Source organism: Nyctereutes procyonoides, unplaced genomic scaffold (assembly GCF_905146905.1).
Source record: "Nyctereutes procyonoides isolate TBG_1078 unplaced genomic scaffold, NYPRO_anot_genome, whole genome shotgun sequence".
Taxonomy (NCBI): Eukaryota; Metazoa; Chordata; class Mammalia; order Carnivora; family Canidae; genus Nyctereutes; species Nyctereutes procyonoides.
The window spans coordinates 880,404-900,773 of NW_026575020.1; the positions used below are offsets into that span (position 1 = coordinate 880,404).

General features: G+C 59.8%; 2 protein-coding genes across 3 annotated transcripts; one reads left to right on the forward strand and one right to left on the reverse strand.

Annotated features, from left to right (window-relative positions):
- Window positions 1-244: 244 nt before the first annotated feature.
- FAM171A2 (family with sequence similarity 171 member A2) lies at window positions 245-10,299 on the forward strand. The gene is made up of 8 exons (XM_055333912.1): window positions 245-469; window positions 3,702-3,929; window positions 4,184-4,276; window positions 6,867-7,025; window positions 7,105-7,284; window positions 7,387-7,503; window positions 7,623-7,749; window positions 8,248-10,299. The coding sequence occupies exons 1-8, from the start codon at window positions 352-354 to the stop codon at window positions 9,725-9,727; spliced, it is 2,502 nt and encodes an 833-aa protein (XP_055189887.1). The 5' UTR covers window positions 245-351; the 3' UTR covers window positions 9,728-10,299.
- A 69-nt stretch (window positions 10,300-10,368) lies between these two features.
- Window positions 10,369-17,544, reverse strand: GRN (granulin precursor). Of its 2 annotated transcripts, none has more exons than XM_055333932.1 (13): window positions 17,477-17,544; window positions 14,302-14,446; window positions 14,053-14,178; window positions 13,858-13,942; window positions 13,263-13,375; window positions 13,033-13,168; window positions 12,817-12,911; window positions 12,475-12,598; window positions 12,085-12,182; window positions 11,750-11,995; window positions 11,255-11,488; window positions 10,921-11,151; window positions 10,369-10,816 (listed from the first exon to the last, which is right to left on the reverse strand). In XM_055333932.1, exons 2-13 carry the CDS (start codon window positions 14,437-14,439, stop codon window positions 10,679-10,681), a joined length of 1,764 nt encoding a protein of 587 aa, XP_055189907.1. In that variant the 5' UTR covers window positions 14,440-14,446; window positions 17,477-17,544; the 3' UTR covers window positions 10,369-10,678. The 2 variants fall into 2 exon arrangements, with proteins under 2 accessions (XP_055189907.1, XP_055189899.1); XM_055333924.1 differs by lacking the exon at window positions 17,477-17,544 and adding an exon at window positions 17,307-17,443.
- Between the last annotated feature and the right edge of the window lie 2,826 nt (window positions 17,545-20,370).

Sequence of the window (20,370 nt, forward strand, 5' to 3'; positions counted from 1 at the left end):
ACCTCCAAGCGCTCGGGTCGATCGGCCCCTCTCCGTGGCAGCCGTCGCAGCTCGGGGTCTGGCAGCGCAGGGTGGGGGCCGCCGGGTGGGCTGAGCGCGGGCTGGGCCGGCGGGCGGGCGGCGCGCGGAGCGGGGCAGCGAGGGGGCGGCGCCCCGAGGTCTGCGGGGTGGGGCGCCGCCTGCAGGGGGCGCTGGCGGCGGCTCCGGGCGGAGACAATCGCGCCGAGCGGCCGCCGCAGCCAGAGCGGGAGCCCGAGCGGCGCGGCGCGGCGCAGAGCTGGGGCTGAGCGGGGCCGGCCGAGCGGGGCCGGGCGGGAGCCATGGGCCTCTAGGGCCCGGCCGAGCCCCGCGATGCCGCCGCCGAGTGGCCCCAGCGTCCTCGCGCGGCTGCTGCCGCTGCTGGGGCTGCTGCTCGGCGGCGCCTCCCGGGCTCCCGGCAAGTCGCCGCCGGAGCCCCCCAGCCCGCAGGGTGAGTCTCGGCCGAGAGGGGCAGCGATCGCGGGCCTGCGCCCCCTCGATGTGGCCCCCGCCCGCCAGCTCCCTCGTCTCGGCGCTCGTGAATCGGGGGTACTCTGTTCCCTGGGCTGGGGTGGGGGCAGCCAGCGACTTGGGGTCGGCGCTTACGGGGGAGAGGGGGGAGGGAGAGGGCGACGGCCGGGGCGGGGGTCTCGAGGAGACACAATGGAGAGAGCGGGGGTCCCCAGGCTCCGCGCCGCCGCCCCCTCTCGCCTTGTTTTTCTCTCTCCGGGTCCGCGAGGCGCTGCTGCCTGAGCCATTGTCTATCGGAGACACCCGCCCAGGGGCGGGCTGGGGCGGGCGCCCGCTCCGCAGCCCCCTGCGGGTTCCCCGCTGCCGACCCGGCCGGGGTGGGGGCGCCAGCCTCGGCTGCCACCTCGGACCCGGACGGGGGCTGGGCGCCCCGAGCCGGGCTGGAAGGGGGGAGGGGGAGGCGGTGGGCGGATTGACTGCTCGAATGGGGTTCTTCGCCCTGGACCCTGACAGCCCCCGGCCGGCCCCCCCAGGTTCAGGATTGGGGGTGTACCAAAGAAGCGCTGTCAGCCCTCGAGGGGGGAGGGGCTGCAGTTTGGGGGGGTCTGGAGAAGGGGGTACGCGGGGCTTCCCAGCCAAAGCGCATGGCAGGGCTGTGGTGGCGGAGCCATGCTGGGCTGGCTGGCTGTGGGCTGCGCCGGCGGGGCGGGCAGGTGCCTGGGTCCCCTCCAGCGGACCTCCGGCCACTCCTATCCCCAGCCTGCCCCCAGCGCACCCCCCCCCCTCTTCTAACCTCTCCCTCGCAGTGAAACGGAGCCTCCCGGCGCCTCCCGGCCCAGGTGGGTGTGTGAGGTGGGGGTGGGGTGGGCTCCTGCAGCGGGCGAGGGGGGAGAGCTAGACCGCGGCTCCCTTCCGACGCCTGGGGTCTCAGGGCCTCGCCCACTCCAGCCCCGCGCCCACCTTCCAGCCTCCTGCCCCACCACCCCCGCGCGCTTCCCTCTACCGCCTCCGGGCCCCATCCCTGCCTGAAGCAGTGCTCTCCACTCTTCGCCTCCCCACCAAGGAGCTGACAGGAAAAGCAGGGTGGGGGGGTGTCTGGTTCAGGGAAGTGGGGTCCGGATGAAGGGAGGGGGGTCGGATTTCCTCCTGGAAGGAGGCAGGGCTGAAGCCAGGAGAGACGGATGCAAGTATGGAATGTCAGGCTTGAGAAATGGGGAAGGCTCACCTCTGGCCTCAGTCTTCCCTGCTCTCTGTGGGAGGAGAGGAGGCTTTGATGGGTAGGAAGGGGCCCTGGTTTCTCAAAAAGCCTTTCCTGCAAGTCCTGTACCCCAGGGGAGGGGGCCCGGGGAATTGACTGGAAGAGAGTCAGGATGGGAGGCTCTCACTGGCTGAGAGCCCAGCTTGAGGGGAAGGGGATGGAGAAGCTGCTAGGCACCTGCTCACCCCTGCCCACCCCTGTGCGGTTCCTTGGGCCCCCTCCCCTCCCTGAGGCTCTGGCCCTGGAACCCTGAGCATTCCTTCAAATGACCATATTCCAGACTCCTGGGTCCTCTCTTCCCAGCTGCTCCATCCAGCTGCTCCTAGCCTGGGCAGGGGTGGGGAGTAGCCAAGCCCCTCTAGCTTCTCAGCATTCTTCCTGGGTAGTGGTGGAGGAGGGGCAGGGAGATTGGCCGCTCCTGGGAAAACCAGAGAGTAGGAAAGAGTAGAGTGTGTGCAGCCCCCCTGCCAAGTTGGACTTTGGCCTGGGAGGGGTGTGGGAGGTGGGTTCAGGCGAACAGCTGGATGGGATGCCAGGCCCAGGCGTGGCGCTGGCCCTTGGCGTTGGAAGCCTGAGATCAAACACCTGTCACTGTTGAGCATCAGGCTCCACACCCAAGCCCCCCTGACCTCCCCATGCCCTGCTGCCCTGAGCTCCAGGCTCTTCTTTCTGTACCTGGCCTTCCCTGGATTTGTCCAGCACTAAGCCCATTCCTCACCGGCCTCTGGGCCCTGTACTGAGGCCCCTGTACCTTTCTAGGCATGGACAGCTCCTCCTATTATTAGCAGCAAGGTAGGGGTGAGGCAGATTCTTGCGGGTGGAGCCATGCTCAGCGGGAAGAGGTAGATGGTACCAAGGATCAGAGAGGCTGCCCAGGGAATCCATGAGAACAGCTCCAGGCCTGGTCCCTACCGGGTCACCCCATCTGAGATCAGGACACTTGCCAGTCCATCCTGGCCAAACTATCCTGGGGCCAGGGGCAGAGGCAGCTGGAAAGCAAAAGACCTGGACTTCCCTTCGCAGCCCTCTCCACACCAGTTTCCCTTGGGCCTGGGTCGGCCCCCCCAGATCTCCTTCCCCTTGCCAGGGCCCCAGCTCTCTGCCCATCTCCTGGGAGGAATGAGGGCGTTGCCATGGTGACTGACTTGTAGCTGACCGGCTTGGAGGGGGTGGGGAGTACTTGTGAGGGGGAGGGGTCAGGAGGTGCTTGTTTGGGCTTAGGGGTTGGGGTGAGTCCCTAAAGCTGAAAGGAAACAAGCTGTGCAAAGGATTCTGGGAAGAAGATGAGTAAGAGGAATGACCAACTCCCTAGTGTCCCCTTCTCAGCTTTTTCTTCAGGACCCACACTCTGACCGAGCCCCCCTGGCAACCCCTCTCATTGGCTGAATCCTGCACTCTCTCCTCCTCACCTGTGGACCCTTGGCCCTCCACTTATTCCTCCTTTCTCTGTCCTCTTCCCTTTCCCTTCCCTGACACCAGCCCCATGGGGTCCAGTGGTTAAGAATTTGGGTCTAGAGGCAGACTCCCAGGTTTGGATCCCAGGTCTCCCTCCTTAACTGCAGGGCAAATATCTAAACTCTTTGAGCCTCAGCTTCTTTATCTGTAAAATGGGCTCAAGAGCATCTTTTATGAAGTCTGATACATCATTGACTGTAAGATACACCATTATTTCATGTACCAGGAAGAAAAAAACAATACTGCCAATCACAATGATGACCTCATCAGTCAGAGGCACAATGTGAGTTCAGAAATGTAAAAATGTGGCACTTGAAATATGGCCATAGCACCACCATACGCCTCATGCGCTGACTTGAGGTTTACACGAGGGCCCTATCAATGCCCTGTCATAAAGCCCTGTCGAGCCTGGGCCCCACAGCCCCCTCCTCTGATCTCGGGACGCCCCTCAGTTCCTCCCCCCTCCCTCCTCACTCTCCTCACCCCATCTTGCCCACAGAGATCCTGATCAAGGTGCAGGTATATGTGAGCGGGGAGCTGGTGCCCTTGGCCCGGGCCTCCGTGGACGTGTTTGGGAACCGGATGCTGCTGGCCGCTGGCACCACGGACTCGGAGGGCGTGGCTATACTGCCCCTCAGTTACCGTTTGGGCACCTGGGTGCTGGTCACTGCTGCCCGCCCCGGCTTCCTCACCAACTCAGTGCCCTGGCGTGTTGACAAGCTGCCCCGTGAGTGCAGGGGCAGGTGGAGGGAGGGGGCAGCAGCTGACCCCATCAGCCCCTTCCCAAAATAGTCTTTGGGGGTGGAGGGGCGGGCCTTTCAGCAGCTGCTGCGGGGCTGGGGGTATGCAGAGGGGGCTGAAGGAAGAGGCAGTCACTGGGATTCACTTGGAGATGGAGGGAGTGCCTGGTGCCTGGCCCTGGGGTTGAAGGGGTGTGTGGGGGGAGCTTTCTCTGGAGCTGATGGGCCACCCCTCCCACAGTGTATGCGTCAGTCAGCCTCTATCTGCTCCCCGAGCGGCCGGCCACCCTCATCCTCTATGAGGACCTGGTGCACATCCTTTTGGGCTCTCCTGGTAAGGCTCGTCTTTTCCCCCCACCTCATGCCAGCTCCTCTTCCTTCCCCTGACTGGGGATAGAGAGCTCCACTCTTGCACATATTAGTGCTGGGTGCCTTTGAGCAAGTCACTTCACCTCTCTGAGCCTTTGTTCATCTGTAAGATGTGGATATTGACAGTCAAATCATCAATTTAAATATATCATCAAATTGAAGTAGGATTAAATATCAACAAGCATGCAAAAAACAGCAGAGAAGGTGGTCAATAAATGTTTATTATTATTGGGGCTTCTCGTGGTTTCTATTCTCCCTCTACTCCTACCATTAGAATTTCTATTCCCTGCCACCTGTTTCATTGGTGGATCTACACGTGCTTCTTGTGCACCTACTGGGTGCCTAGCTATGTGAGAGGGCCATCAGAGGGTCATTCCATAGGGACTGAGCAACTCTCTCAGGTACAAGGCCTGGAGCAATCCCACAGCAGTCCCCCTCTAGCCTCGGCTTCAGTCTCTGCCCCGCCAACTCTTACTGCGGCACCTGTGCCATGCCAGGCTTGTGTCTGGTGCTGGGGAACAATAGGAAGGAAGTCTTGCAGAGTTCACGGATAAGTAGGAAGACGGACAAACAGATCACTGCCAACCCTGAACTAATTGCAAAGCAGGCAGAGCAGTGGAGTAGAGGGCAGCGGTCTTCAGCATCGAGACATCCCTCACCTGTAGCAGGGCAAGGGAATCAGGGGAAGGGAGCTATGGAGCCTTGTGGGCTCAGGAGTTGAAGGGGTAGCAAAGGCACCTTCACTGGAGATGCAGGGGCAGAAGGGGACAGTGAGGGTGCAAGGGATGCTCCAGTCTGGCTCTGCAGGAGGGGTGCCTGCTGCAGACTGGTTGAGCTGGCTAGTATGAGGGAGCCACAGTGGGTTTTGGAGAGACAGAACCCCCTCCCCAACTTATATTCCTAGCTTGAGCCCTTATCTCCAAGTTACTCGTTTGCTCATCTTCATCTCCCTGGTCCTGAACCAGAGGCTTCTAGACTGTCTTTGGAGGTTTCTAAAATGCCTAATGAGGCTGGCTCAGTCAGTAGAACACTCAACTCTTGCTCTCAAGGTCATGAGTTCAAGCCCCATGTTGGGCATGGGGCCTACTTTAGAAAATAATAAATAAGTAATAAAATGCCAAATGATCCCTTTGTTGCCTCTTAGCTTAATGGCCTCCTGTGGCTCCCACTGCTCTCAAGGTAAAGCCTAGAGTCCTTCATAAAGCTGACCGTGCCCTGTGAGGCCTGCGTGCCATGCAGCCACCTGTGTCCATGGACCAGCACGCTGCCCCGTGCCTCTGGGCCTTTCGGTCACCCGTTCTCCTGGCGGTCCCTTTACATCTTCTTTCCTGGTGGAGTCAGTCTTAGCCTGCAAGATTCCACTGGGCCTTCCCCAGCTGGGTGGGCCAAGCACCCTTTGCTACCTGCTATTTTAATAGCAAGGTAGGGTGAAGAGGGGCTGAGAAGTTGGGCCAGCACCGCACTTCCTGAGCTTCAGTCCGGCTCCAGGATTGTGGCCTTGGGCAAGTCACTAAACTTCTCTGGGCTCCATTTCTGTGTGTTTACCACAGGGTTCATAATGAAAGCACCTACTTCAGGGCTATTGTACTAATTACAGGGGTTAACACAGGAAGCCTGCTCAGAATAGTATCCAGCGCATCTTAAAGCTTAATGTTAGCTACTACCCTATGGTATTGGAATTCTCTTTATACGCCCCCTCCCACCCCAAGGAAGACAGACAAGACACACACATCTTAAGCTGTGTAATACAGCAGCCACTGGCAACATGTGGCTAAATAAAAGTTCATTATAAATTTTGTAAAATTTCAAATAAATCCAGTTTCTGAGTCACAGCAGCCACCTTTCAAGGGCTTAAATGGCAGGTGTGTCTAGTGGGTACTGTGTTGTGGGCAGCGCAGAGACCATTTCCACCCACACAGCGGGGAGTCCTGACAGGTGCCCAGATGCACAGCCCTGCACAAGACCGTGAACTTCAAGGCAGGGAATTGTGGACTGTGTCTTCTTCACCTTTCTATCTCCAGCACCTGACACAGTGCCCGCCACACACTAGGCAATGGGAATTGTTTGAGGACCTGAACCTTTTCACTGTATAGGTTTTGTTTTGTTTTTTTTTTTAAAGATTTATTTATTTATTTATGATAGACATAGAGAGACAGAGACACAGGAGAAGGGAGAAGCAGGCTCCATGCCAGGAGCCCAACGCAGGACTCGATCCCGGGACTCTAGGATCGCGCCCTGGGCCAAAGGCAGGCACTAAACCACTGAGCCACCCAGGGATTCCCTACTGTATAGGTTAATAAGGAAACGGTGTTTCAGAGAGAGCAAGCAACTTGCTCAGGGTCGCACACCCAGGACTAGATTTCAGGTCCAAGTCCTTTCCCTGTCAGCATTCTATGAATGCAGTTCTCCCCAAGCCACCACCCTCTCTCACCTTCCCAAGTGGCTTAACCCGGTGGCTACTGGGTTAGCTCCCTTCTCAAATATTTGCTTTCTGCTCTGTTCCCTGGGGAAGCTTGTCCCTGGCCAAGCCACAGCAGCCCTGCCTCTCTATCCAGGTGCCCGCTCCCAGCCCTGGGTGCAGTTCCAGCGCCGGGCCGCCCGACTGCCAGTCAGCTCCACCTACAGCCAGCTCTGGGCCTCACTCACACCTGCCAGCACCCAGCAGGAAATGCGCGCTTTCCCTGCCTTCCTGGGAACCGAGGCCTCCAGCTCAGGTAAGCTGCATGTTCCGCATGGAAGGGCGTCCTCCCCACCACCAGGATTTAGCCCTCAGCCCTGTCTCCTTTCCCCCAGGCAATGGCTCCTGGCTAGAGCTGATGCCCCTGGCTGCCGTGAGTGTGCACCTGCTGACGGGCAATGGAACAGAAGTGCCACTTTCGGGCCCCATTCACCTGTCCCTGCCCGTGCCCTCAGAGCCTCGCGCCCTGACCGCAGGCACCAGCATTCCAGCCTGGAGGTTCGACCCCAAGAGTGGTGAGTGCCTTAGGGGGTGGCAGCTGCTGGAGTTTGGGGGAAGACAGTGGGAATTAGATGGGGGATGGGCATCGAGTTTCACAAAACTCTTGCCTCTCCCAGGACTGTGGGTACGCAATGGCACTGGTGTGATCCGGAAGGAAGGCCGGCAGCTCTACTGGACCTTCGTCTCCCCTCAGCTGGGGTACTGGGCAGCTGCCATGGCTTCCCCCACCGCTGGTGAGAGACAGGGGGACAGCCAGGACGGGGCACAGTGGGGGAAGGGAGGCTGGGAGTGTGGACTCCTGGAAGGCAGAAGGGCACCCACGCCTGGAAAGCTAAGCCCTTGCCTGGCACAGGACTGGTCACCATCACATCGGGCATCCAGGACATTGGTACCTACCACACCATCTTCCTGCTCACCATCCTGGCAGCCCTGGCCCTGCTGGTGCTCATTCTGTTGTGTCTGCTCATCTACTACTGCCGGTGAGTGCCTCCCCATCGCCCATGCTCCCCTCATCCCAGCAGACTGAGGCCCATCCTAGGTCTGCTGTGGGGCTGGGCACTCGCGCTCCAAGCACGTGTAAAATACAATTCCAATCTTCAAGGCCTTGACAGGAAAAGGCAGCAAAAGCACATGCTAGGACCCCAGAGGCAGGTGGCTGAAGAGAAGTGGGGGGAGAGGAGGCAGGACCTCCAGCCCAGCCCCTCAGAGGGGCTCCTCCCAGGTTCTCGCAGCACCCCCTACGTGTGAAGGAGTGCAGTTCCCCTCTGGGGGACCCAAATGGGAACAGCTGCTGGCTGGCCCTCCCACAGGCACTCTTTCTGCAAACCAATCCCAAGGCCCCTCCGGTCTCCCCAGTATTTCTCTCCAGTCCCAGGCATTCCCCCCATCCCTCATCTTGCAACCGCGGGGGTAGGGAGCTGCTCTGGCCCCCACCCTTTCCTGAGGTCGCGACCCCCCCTCCCCCCAACACCCTCCAGGAGGCGCTGCCTGAAGCCGAGGCAACAGCACCGCAAACTGCAGCTGTCTGGGCCCTCTGATGGTAACAAACGAGACCAAGCCACCTCGATGTCTCAGCTCCACCTCATTTGTGGGGGACCCTTGGAGCCCGCGCCGTCGGGGGACCCTGAGGCTCCGCCCCCAGGCCCCCTGCACTCGGCCTTCTCCAGCTCCCGGGACCTGGCCGCCTCCCGGGACGACTTCTTCCGCGCCAAGCCACGCGCGGGCAGCCGTCCGGCCGCCGAGCCTGGGGGCGCCCGCGGGGGCGAGGGCGCGGGCCTCAAGGGCGCCCGCTCCGTCGAGGGGCCCGGCGGGCTGGAGCCAGGCCTCGAGGAGTACCGGCGGGGCGCCTCGGCCACCCCGGCCTTCCTGCAGGAGCCGCCCTCGCCGCCGCCGCCCTTCGAGCACTACCTGGGCCACAAGGGGGCGGCCGAGAGCAAGCCCCCCGACTTCCTGCTGTCGCAGTCCGTGGACCAGCTGGCGCGGCCGCCGTCGCTCAGCCAGGCCGGGCAGCTCATCTTCTGCGGCTCCATCGACCACCTCAAGGACAGCGTCTACCGCAACGTCATGCCCACCCTGGTGATCCCCGCGCACTACGTGCGCCTGGGCGGCGAGGGGGGCGCCGCGGGGCCCGGCGACGAGGCGGCCCCGGCCGAGAGCACGGGCCCCGGCCCCGCGCGCCCCTTCCCCGCGCCCGACCCCCAGCGCCCGCTGATGCAGAGCCACTCGGGCGCGGGCGGCGAGGGCGGCGGCGGCGGCGGCGAGGCCTGGGGGGGCGGGCGCTCGGCGCCGGTCAGCGGCTCAGTCACCATCCCGGTGCTGTTCAACGAGTCCACCATGGCGCAGCTCAACGGGGAGCTGCAGGCTCTGACCGAGAAGAAGCTGCTCGAACTGGGCGTGAAGCCTCACCCGCGCGCCTGGTTCGTGTCCCTGGACGGGCGCTCCAACTCGCAGGTGCGCCACTCCTACATCGACCTGCAGGCGGGCGGGGGCGGCCGCAGCACCGACGCCAGCCTGGACTCGGGCGTCGACGTGCACGAGGCGCGGCCCGCGCGCCGGCGGCCCCTGCGCGAGGAGCGGGAGCGGGAGCGTGCCCCCCCCGCCGCCCCGCCGCCCCCGCCGCCGCCGCCGCCGCCCGCGCCCCCGCGCCTGGCGCTCAGCGAGGACACGGAGCCGAGCAGCAGCGAGAGCCGCACGGGCCTCTGCTCCCCCGAGGACAACTCGCTGACGCCGCTGCTGGACGAGGTGGCGGCGCCCGAGGGCCGGGCGGCCACCGTGCCCCGGGGTCGGGGCCGCAGCCGCGGGGACAGTTCCCGCAGCAGCGCCAGCGAGCTGCGGCGCGACTCGCTCACCAGCCCGGAGGACGAGCTGGGGGCGGAGGCGGGCGACGAGGCGGGCGACAAGAAGAGCCCGTGGCAGCGGCGGGAGGAGCGGCCGCTGATGGTGTTCAACGTCAAGTAGCGCCCCCGCCCGGCCTGGCGCCGCCCCCGGGCCGACCCCGCCCCCCCCGCCCGGCTCCGCCCCCAGGGTGCGCCCGCCGGGGGGCCGCAGGGGCCCTCGCTCTTAGCGCCCCAGTGCCCCCCCCCCGCCCTGCCCGGAGAGGTGGCGGGGGGCCTGCGGAGCTGTCAGGTGGTACGTGCTGGGTGAGGTCTCGGTCTCGGGAGGGACCCGGGTCAGCCTCCAAGAGGGAGGTGGGAGGGGTCCAGACCCCCATTTGGGTGGTGCTGGGGAAGGAGGGCTGGGTGGGGGGAAGCAGTGCCTGTATAAACGTGGCTGTACATAGAAAGATCTATTGTGGGGAAGCAGGAGGGGCGACCGGGCCTCAGCTGCTAGTGTGAGGGCCGGGAAGGGAGGGGGCCTTCTCTGTGGACCCCCGGGAGGGGAGGGGGTGCTGCTTGCTGACTAGCCCATCTCTGGGCTACAATGTCACAGGGCTGGTGGCTGGGGCCGCTCTGGGGACTAGGGGATCGTGTGATGGGATTGCTGTGGGCAACAGCAAATATAAAACTGGTGAGATTAACTCTGTGTGTGTGTCTTTCTGTGGGGTTGGGGATCATGGACACTGGGTGGGGGCCCTTCTCAGAGTAGGGCAGGCAAGGTGGTCAAATCAAGAAAGTGTACAAACTTTACTGCAGCACATACACACATACACCTGTGGAGAGGGAAGAGCACCTGGCCACAGGGTAGACGGAAACAGGGAGGGATGGCAGCTTGTAACATGGCTTTCGCCACAGCCTCCCTTGAGATAGGGAAGGCCTTAGGTTGAGGCCCCAGCAACCATGATGGGGGTGGGACTCAGGATGGGGGACTTGGGAGAATTTGGTGGGGGAGAGGTGCTGGGGAGGCCTGAGCAGTGGGGACCCTCCGAGCAGGGTCCCAAGGGCTGCAGACTCTATAGTCCTTCGGTTCGCCTCACAGCAGCTGTCTTGGGGCTGGGTCCCTCAATGGCATGTCCCAGCGCAGACTCTCCCTCCGCAGACATTTGGTGCCCTTGGCCCCACAGTGGAAGCCAGTGGGGCAGCAGTGACGCTGATCTGCACAACAGACACCCTGGACGGCCACAGATGGGTGGGGACAGGGGGTCAGAGTGGGGCACAGCAGGACCTGGCTCCCAGGGATACCGAGCTCCAGGGCAGGGGTGAGGGGGCACTGACCTGGCGATAGGGACAGCAGGCCCAGCCTCCTCGGCTATCTCGACAGCAGGTCTGGTTATCATGGCAGAAGTGTCCTTCCCCACACTTCACGTTCCCCACACCCACGCGAGGGCCATGGGCCAGGCGGACGGCCAGGTGGATCGAGTCTGCCTCCTTCTCACAGGATCGGGCCTTCACGTTGCAGGTGTACCCGGCCGGGCAGCAATGCTGACGGTCCTCACAGCACACAGCCTGGGAGGGACAGGGCAGCCTTCAACTCTCCCCTCCTCTCCCTGGGAGACTCAGACCCCCTGTCCAGGGCAGGTGGGGTGGTGGTGGTGGGAGTGGCACTCACATGAGGCAACTGGCAGCAGGCCCAGCCTCCACTCAGGCTTGGGCAGCAGGTCTGTCCCACGGGGCAGCTGGTGTGCTGGTCACAGCCTATATCCCTGCGGTGAGATGGGGAAGCCCGGCGGGCAGGCATCTTCTCCAGTCCACTCACCACCTTGCTCCCCCTCTGACAGTGCCCGTCGTCCAAGCACGTATAGCCATGGGGGCAGCAGTGCTGGTGGTCTGAGCAGCAGACAGCCTGGCGGGGGGTGGGGTGGGGGGGGCAGTGGTAGAACAGGATGGTCTGGGAAGCTGCCATGTGGGACAGAAAGCTAAGCCCCTGCCTAGCCCAAATCCCTCTCCTGCTCACAGCTCCTCCAGCTGGGAATGAACTTGACCCAGCTGGTGTGCCACCTGTGGGCCAGGCAGGGGAGAGAAGAGCAAAGCAACAGGAGGCTGGCCACCTGCCTTGGCTAAGACCCAGTCATCCCCCTGCCATGCTCTCCCCCTACCCACACACCTCTGGGGCAGGACAGCAGCCCCACTCCCCGGACATAAGTCGACAGCATGTATTGGAGGAGGGACAGCTGGTGACGTTATCACAGGGGACGTCATTCTCTGTGGCCTGGGGGTTCAGCAGCTGAAGGCGGGCTGGGGCCTGCACCATCCAGGGCATCTGGGGGGTGTTCTGTTCACAGGTGCCCTTCGCTGTGTCACATTTAAACCCAGCCGGGCAGCAGTGTACATGGTCCTCACAGCATACGGCCTAGGGTGAATGGACAGGGGACAGTGGGCACGAGGCCTAGCTGGCTGCCACTTTCTGCTCAGCCCAGCCCACCCACCACTCCTGGGTACCTGGGCAAAAGGGCAGCAGCCCCAGGCCCCGGACTGCAGACGGCAGCAGGTGTAGCCATCTGGGCAGCTCACCTCCATGTCACATTTCACCTCCTGCACTGTGAGAAAGGCATGGAGGACAGGTCAGCGGTGGCTGTGGGGGCCCTCAGGACACCTAACCCCTTGCCGGTGCCACAGCTGGACCCAGGTGTGGAAGATGGAGAGTATATTTAGGCCACCTCAGCAGTGACCCAAAGGCAATGACTAGTGTGGAGGAAAGGGGGCTGTGCCAGCCCTGTCCCCTCCTTGTGGCCATCAGCCTCCCACCCCTCATCTGTTCCTGGAACAGTCTGGTGGAGAGCTCCTGCACATGGTGCAGGTAGAATGGGGTCTGCAGCCTTCCTCTGGTACCTGTGTGTGCTGGCAGCTTGGTGAGGAGGTCTGTAGCGTTCTCCTTGGAGAGGCACTTACTCTGGACCAAGTCGCACACAGTATCCTGGGGGCAACAGTGCAGGTGATCGGAGCAGCAGATGGCCTGGGTGGGGGGAGGGGAAGGTCCTGTGACTTCCAGTGTCCTTTGAGCTCAGGGAGCAGCCAGGTGATAGCTGACACTGCCTCAGTCCCCCACTAGGGGGTGGCATGAGTCCTGAGCAGCCAAGCTTCCAAGGACCTGCCAGCGCGCCCCACCCCAAGGCGTCCCTCCAAGGTAGGTGTCCGGGCCAGGTGACTGTGGGCACCTAGCCCTTCACTCACATGAGGCATTGGGCAGCAGCCATACTTCCCACTGGGCAGCTCGCAGCAGGTGGAACCATCAGGGCACTGGGAACGGCCATCAGGGCATATGACCCCTGGAAGGGGAGAGAGGTGTGCGGGGCAGCCCAGGTGGCGGGGAGCTCTTCCCCAGCTGAGAGCCAGATGAGGCCTCGCCTCACTTCCAACCCCGAACCTGATGCTCTCCCACTTCCTTACCTGCCCTGTTACTCCTTTGTGCAGGGATCTTCTTTGCCAGGGGGTGGCTGCCTGTGGCCGTGAGGCAGCGGGCATGAGCCAGGTCACAGGAGGTACCATGGGGGCAGCAGTGCACCTTGTCCTCGCAGCAAGAAGCCTGATGAGAGATGGTTCCGACCTGGTCTTTGCCCTCTCCAGCCCCTTGCTCTGCCCCTGCTGCTTCACCCACCCCCCTCTTCCCAAACCTGTACCTGGGGCATGGGGCAGCATCCCCAGGAGCCATCTAGCATAGTGCAGCACGTGGAGGAGTTGGGACATTCAAACTGGCTGTCAGGGCACTGGATGGCACCCAAGGGGTTGGTATCTGTGGACAGGATGACCCAGGATTCCGCCAACCCAGTCAGGGAAGGCCAATACTCCCGTCACTCGAGGAGCTGCTGGCGCCAGAGCCTCCAGGCCCAGCACAGTGGGGCTCGGGGTCCGGCACTAGGCTCAGTGCTCTCCCAGGCGCGCCTAACCCACTCTCCCCACAAGCCAGTCCGCTGCGGCAATATGGCACCAGGAGGGGCATCCAGTGACTAGACTGGCCTTAAACCAGCCCAGCTTGACCTCTCTCCACCCTCAGAATGCCTGGCGCTGGGCCTTGAGTCTGGCATCCTCTCCCGCCCCTTCCTAACCTGGTGCTGCCCCTCTGTTCAGCACAAGCAAAGGGGTTGTTTAGTACAGATGCCACGAGAATGAGGGCACAAGGGCAGGAATCAGGTCACCCAGCTGGCGGGGTTCCTGGGCAGGCCAGCCTCCGCATGCTGCCCATCTGCCTGCCCTCCACCTCCACCCCTGCCGCACCTGATCTTTGGAAGCAGGACCTCCCATCAGCACTGCAGTGGTAGCCTCGTGGGCAGCAGTGGCGGCCATCGGCACATGACACGGCCTGTGGGACACAGAGACGCCGACATTGGCTAGGCCCTTTTACCTGGGGTGAGTGGAGGGAAAGTCTAAATGCTGACCTGAGCCCCTGCGTTGAGCTAATGGTACCCTCACCTCTGGGAACGGGCAGCAGCTGGAGGTCCCCAAGATCGTGAGGAGGCAGGAGTAGCCAGGAGAGCAGTGGGCATCTAGCTGGCAGGGCCTGCCCAGATGCCTGCTCAGCGCCGTGGGCCACTTGCCCTGGAAAGCGAGAGGAGAGGGCAAAATGAAGGACCCAAGCCTGCCCCCCCCCCCGGCCATGCCGAGATGCCCCTTTGGAAAATGCCAGGCTGCCAGCTCTTGCCTGGGCTGCAGGGCGCTCACCGGAATGGGATTGCAGCAACTGTAGCTGGCTCCTCCTGGGTCCAGGCAGCAGGCCACAGGGCAGAACTGACCATCTGGGCACTGTGTCCCAGCTACCAGCCCGGCCACCAAGGCCACCCAGCTCACCAGGGTCCACATGGTCTGCCTGCAAAACACCAAGAGGCATTTGGCGACTAGCTTCAACAAGCCCATGTGACCCTTGATTCTGGGGCCAGTCACTCCCCCAGGTCCGTGCCAGATACCACCTGAGCCTCTCCAACAATTCCCTGTTGAGGCAGGAAGAAAGATGTGAGGCCCAAGATCCAGCTTCCTATATGTGTCCTGTATGTGCGTCACATGTGTAACAGCACCTGGACAGAAGTGCTGACACAAGGATGCATGTCAGGGGCGCCTGGGTGGCTCACTTGGTTAAGTGTCTACCTTCAGCTCAGGTCATGATCCCAAGCTCCTGGGATGGAGCCTGGTGTCAAGCTCCCTGCTCAGTGGGGAGCCTGTTTCTCCCTCTCCCTGCCACTCTCGCTGTTTGTGCTCTCTCTGTCAAATAAATATATAAAATATTTTTTTAATTAAAACAAACAAACAAACAAACAAGTATGTGTGTCGATCTGTGTCCCCAAAATGTGGCCAAATGTCTCCATCTGTGGGTGAGTGTGTAAAGATGTAGGCGTATGAGAGCGCCAGTCTGGCTTAGTTAATAGGGCATGTGACTCTTGATCTTGGGGTTGTAGATTTGAGCCCCATGTTAGGTGCAGAGAATACTTAAAAAAAAAAATCTTAAAAAAAAAAAAGATGTAAGCCTGTGAAAGGAAAATTTGTGGGGTTTGTGGGTCTGATCTGTAGGGACATAGGGCACCTCCAGGGAGTGGGTGAGGCATCAGTGGCCATGGGAGGACTGGGCTGGGGGGGCAAAAAGGGAGTCCCCCTTTGAAGAAAAGCTGGGGTTCCACTTCCCCAGCCAGCCCCTCCAGAAGCCTCCCTGTGTGGGGTGGGGGAGGGGTGTCACATGATGACGTGGGAAACCAGGGTGTTGAGAAAGTTATGAAAAGGGAAGTGTGGTAGCCCGTGGAATCTGGGCTGCCTACCCCAAAGGCCAGCCATACCTGCCCCCCCAACTGTCCCCAACCACCCAGGGAAGGGGTGCACAGGCCGGACCAGCCTTTGAGACACCTGTGCTCTTGGGCCCCCCCAACACCACCAGGCCCTTTAAGACTCCCCAAACATACCACCCCCAAACCCTGCCTCTCCGCTACCCGGAAGCTGAAACTCAGCAGTACATGAAGAGGATCACATGCACTCACACAGCTGCACTAGCAGAAGAAACCAATCATGAGTCTCTGGGGAGTAACCTCTGACTTCCTAAATGAGTATTCCAAGCTCAGCCAGCCCCACTAGTTCAATGGGATGGGCCCAGAAGATGTTACCCTGCCTGGAGGGGCAAGACTAGTAATGTCTATTGAGCTTCAGGATGCCTGGGTGGCTCAGAAGTTGAGTGTCTGCTTTTGTCTCAGGGTGTGATCCCAGGGTCTGGGGATCGAGTCCCGCATCAGGCTCCCTGCAAGGAGCCTGCTTCTCCCTCTGCCTGTGTTTCTGCCTCTCTCTGTGTCTCATAAATAAATAAATAAAATCTTTTAAAAAATTTAAAAAAAAAAGTTTGTTGAGCCTCTCCCAGGCCAGTTACAATACTCTATCCTATTTTCTTTCTTTTTTGCAACAACCATCCAAAGTACTAATTATTACCTTTACTTTGAGGCTCAGAGAAGTTAGGTAACATACCCTTGTCATATATCCAGTCATGGAGATGACAGGCTTTGAGAGCTACAAAGCATACTGGACCTGGGTTCATGTCACCAGGTGGCACCATGGACAGTGCCCAGGAATGGACCCCTGAACCCCAGGAGAGTAGAGGCGTGGGGTCCAAGCAGAGGAGGGAGACAGAAGCATTTTCTGAGCAGGTGGACAAGGCAGGACAGAAATGAGAAGCACAGGGGTGCTGGATACTGCACTGGGGTGCTAGTCCTAGAATTGCCACCACTGATGGTGAGAGCCTCAAAAGTTGCTGTCTTGGGGCCTCAGTTCCCCCATGAGTCTCTGTGTGGACACTGCACACTGGGTGTGGCGACGACATACACCCAGCCAGTCACCTGCATCCTTCTCTCCCTCACCTGGCTCTCCTCGCGGCCCCAGTCCCAGCTCAAAGACCGTTTCCAGGGGACATCGCATGGCTGGTCCTGTACCTTGGCCCCTTTCACCCTCTCCCCTACACTCACAGCTCCAGGCAAGACTCCTCCCGCCTACTTCTTAGGAGTCACACCTCAACCTTCCGTAGGCTGTCCGTTGTCCTGGCTTAGGCCAGAAGGGGTGCCTGTCTGCACAGATCTGGGACCACGGGGCAGTCTTTGGCATCCTAAAGTTAGGGAGTACAGCGTGTGCTTCTAGTGAATACCAATGCACAGACGCGCGCGCACACTCACAACCGAGGATGACCTCTCTCCCCCCCACCCCCCACTGCCAAGGTAGAGAGGGACAGGAGCCTCTTCAAGCCCCCAGCTCTGCCATCTTCCACTAGGTGGCAGCCCCCAACTCCGAGCGTCAGGAGAGAGACTCCCAAAAGGTGAGCCTACCCAACTGCGAGTGAGCAGGAAAAGTGGCTGGGAGAGGCGGAAGTTGGCTGGTCCCACCCCCCACGAGAGGAAGTACGGGAGAGGCAGACCCAACCCCGGCGTTCGATCACCACCCCCCGGCCCTGCTACCCTGGAGGGGGGCAGGGCCACCAGCCCACTCGCAGCCCTCTGAGCTCCAGGACCAGGGCGCGCGCCTCTCTCGCTCCCAGTGCCCCGGGGACCACCCAGCACCACCACCACCAGCAGCACCAGCAGCAGCACCCGCAGCAGGACCCGGCTCAAGAATGGAGTGGTCCCTGCTCTGGGGAAGGGGCTGCAGCTTCCGGAGCCGCTGGAGAGGGAGAGAGCCCCCTTCTCGTGGGGGTCACCGCAATCACTGCTTACCCCCGGCCCCCCATAAAACTGCCTCCTGTGCATCGGAAAGCCCCAGGGGAGCTTCTCTGAGCCAGTCTTCTCTTGCCTCCCGGCTGAAACTCCAGACGAGCCTCAAGCCCTCACGTCCGCCCGGCCGAAGTGCCGAGGAAGCGAGAGGTCTGCGCGGCCGCCCTCCTTACCTGTGACCGGCTCCGCGCTCGCTGCGAAGCCGGGCCGGGCAGCTCCGGACTTGGGCCTGCGGCGCGACGGCCCGCCCACCTCCGTTTCCATTGGCCAGGCGTCCGGCTGTCGCGCTCCTACTGGCTGCTGGTCGACGGTAGAGGCGGGGCCGGCCTGCAAAGCTCTGCTTTTTTTTCTTACTCAATTCGCGGTCGTCCCTCCCTTCTTCTCGCTTCCCACCCTCCCCCCTCCACTGTTTTATGGGATCATGTGATTGGAGAATCATGTGACGTCCTGGCCGGGCTCGGCCGGGCTGCGAGCGCCTGGCGGAGTCTTCCCGAGGTGGTGTGGTCCCGGAGTGCGTTGGCCGGCGAAGGGAGCTGCCCCTTAGGGGGTGCACTCCAGGGCGTTTACAGGATGTCTGCTTCTGGGTTAGGGACACCTGTGCATGCTGTTTCTTTTGTGTTCAACGAACTCAGAATAAATGCTGGGCAGCCAGGCCCCGAAGGGAGGGTTGTGAGGGCAAGGATAGACAGCTCTCAGGCCCTTTCCACAGGGTGCTCCTGGCCGGGTGTGAGTGGGTAGAGAGATGAGACAGGCTCACATTCAATCTAATTTAAGGTGCAAGATCGTGTGCCAGGTATTAATGGATGTGTGTAGGGCAGAGGTGGAAGATTGGCTCTTGGCAGGGAGGAAAAGATTTAATTCTACCTTAAGGGCACTTTAAAAAATTATTTTTTTATTTATCTGAGAGAACGAGCATGAGTGGAGGGAGAGGGAGAAGCAGACTCCCTGCTGAGCAGGGAGCTGGACTGGGGCTTGATCCTAGACCCTAGGATCATGACCTGAGACAAAGGCAGATACTCAACCAAGTGAACCACCCAGGCGCCCCTTCAAGGACACCTTTTCGAGCTGAACCTGGGAGAATGTTAACTGGCAGGTGGACAGGGGTTCGCAAAGCTCCTGAGCAGGGGGTGTTAGGAAGAGCAAGGAAACCAGATGGGAAGAGCAGCGTTGGGCAGGGATTAAATGCCAAGTTCAACGTAGTGGGCTTGAGGAGCTGTTGGGTGCCTGACACGAGGCTTGGGCTGGGGGTGGGAGCATAGTGGAAGTGGCTTCCTCGTTAGAGTCAGCCTTGCCTTCCAGGAATGAAATAACTGGTGAGGAGAGAAAGGTACTACACAGAACAGATTGGCCAGCAACAAGAGCCAGGCTGCTCCGTGCCAAAAGGCCATTTTGGCTCAGGCCAAAAATGGTTGATAGATGCACCAGGAAAGAGGAGAGGCCCAGAGAAAGCCCAGTGCCAGGCTGGGGGGACAGGCAGTGTTTGGTGGTACAGTGTGGGTGGAGAGCACCACATGCTCAACAAAGAGCTTGGGCAGAGGGGGTGGCTGGGGGAGGTGACAAACAGCCCAATTCAGGGGTGGTGGCATTCTGTGTGGGGGAGTGGCAGGGTTGGGGAATTGTGTGTGGCAGTGGTGCTCAGCCTGGGGCTAGAGAGGGTCTGGAGAGTGAGTGAGGCTCCTGCTGAGAATCAGGGCAACCCTGTACGCTAGTGACATTTGTGCACAGTTTACCTCCTGTGTATCCTGAGGCAAGGGGAGGTCCCATTTATGCTTCCATTAACAAAGTATGGGCACACACATTTTTCATGAAATGTTAGGATAATCTATAAATGAACATATTAACCGCAACTGCACAGAACCATAAAAAAATAAACACAGGGAAAAAAACTAGAGTGATTGATACAAGTATCCTGAAAAGTATCCTTAAAGGAGTGATTTGCCCATCAGGGATATTTGGCAGTGTGCGGAGATATTCTGGGTTGTCACAACTAAGGCGAGGTCCTCTGGGCATCTTGCAAGCAGAGGCCAGGCATGCTGCTAAACATCCCACAATGCAAAGGACACTCCCACAACAAAGACTATTCTTCCCAAAATGAGTAGTACTGAGGTTAAGAAACTCTCACTAAACTCTCTCAATAGAATCATAAACTGTCTCTGTGAGAGAACTCAAAGTTTCCTTCATTTAGCATCTTTCTCTTATTTCATATGTGTATGTGCATACACACACGCACACACACACACACTCAACATAGGGCTCAAACTCATGACCCTGAGATCAAGAGTTGTATGCTTGGGATCCCTGGGTGGCGTAGCGGTTTGGCGCCTGCCTTTGGCCCAGGGCGCGATCCTGGAGACCCAGGATCGAATCCCACATCGAGCTCCCGGTGCATGGAGCCTGCTTCTCCCTCTGCCTATGTCTCTGCCTCTCTCTCTCTCTGTGACTATCATAAATAAATAAAAATTAAAAAAAGGCGTTGTATGCTTTACTGACCCAGGCAGCCAGGTGCCCCATATAGTTCACATATTTTTAATAAATGTTATCTGATTTCCAAGCAACCGTAGATTATAGAAAGAGCAGAGGAAAAGCAATCACTTTGAGTTTAGCAAGGATTAAAAGCATTTAACAGGAATAAAATGCAAAAGGCAGACTGATGGACTTAGAAGCTCAACATCCTGGAGACATTGGATGTAGGGGCAAACAGTCCTGGATAAGCTGATGGGCCTTGTAGGCTTCACTCTCAAAGGACGAGATAATTAATAGTCAAGGTGTGAGCCTAAGCTTTAGGAAAATATGAATCAGATGCAGTTATTCTGATTGCTATGGCAAAGAAATGTGAAACATATTTATTAAATGAAAGGTATTTACGTGTCAAATGGGTGCAGTGAAATTCCACTTTAGTGGAAAGAGTACAGTTCTTCTGAGGACTGCAGAACATCTCTCTCATTCCTCAAGAAACACTCCAGTGTCCTTAAACCCTCTAATTTAGGAATCTCTCTCCCTCTGCTTTTTGCTTTTAAGGAGGGTGCATCTTTTTTTTTTTTGAATAGAGAGGACTGAAAATAAGCAG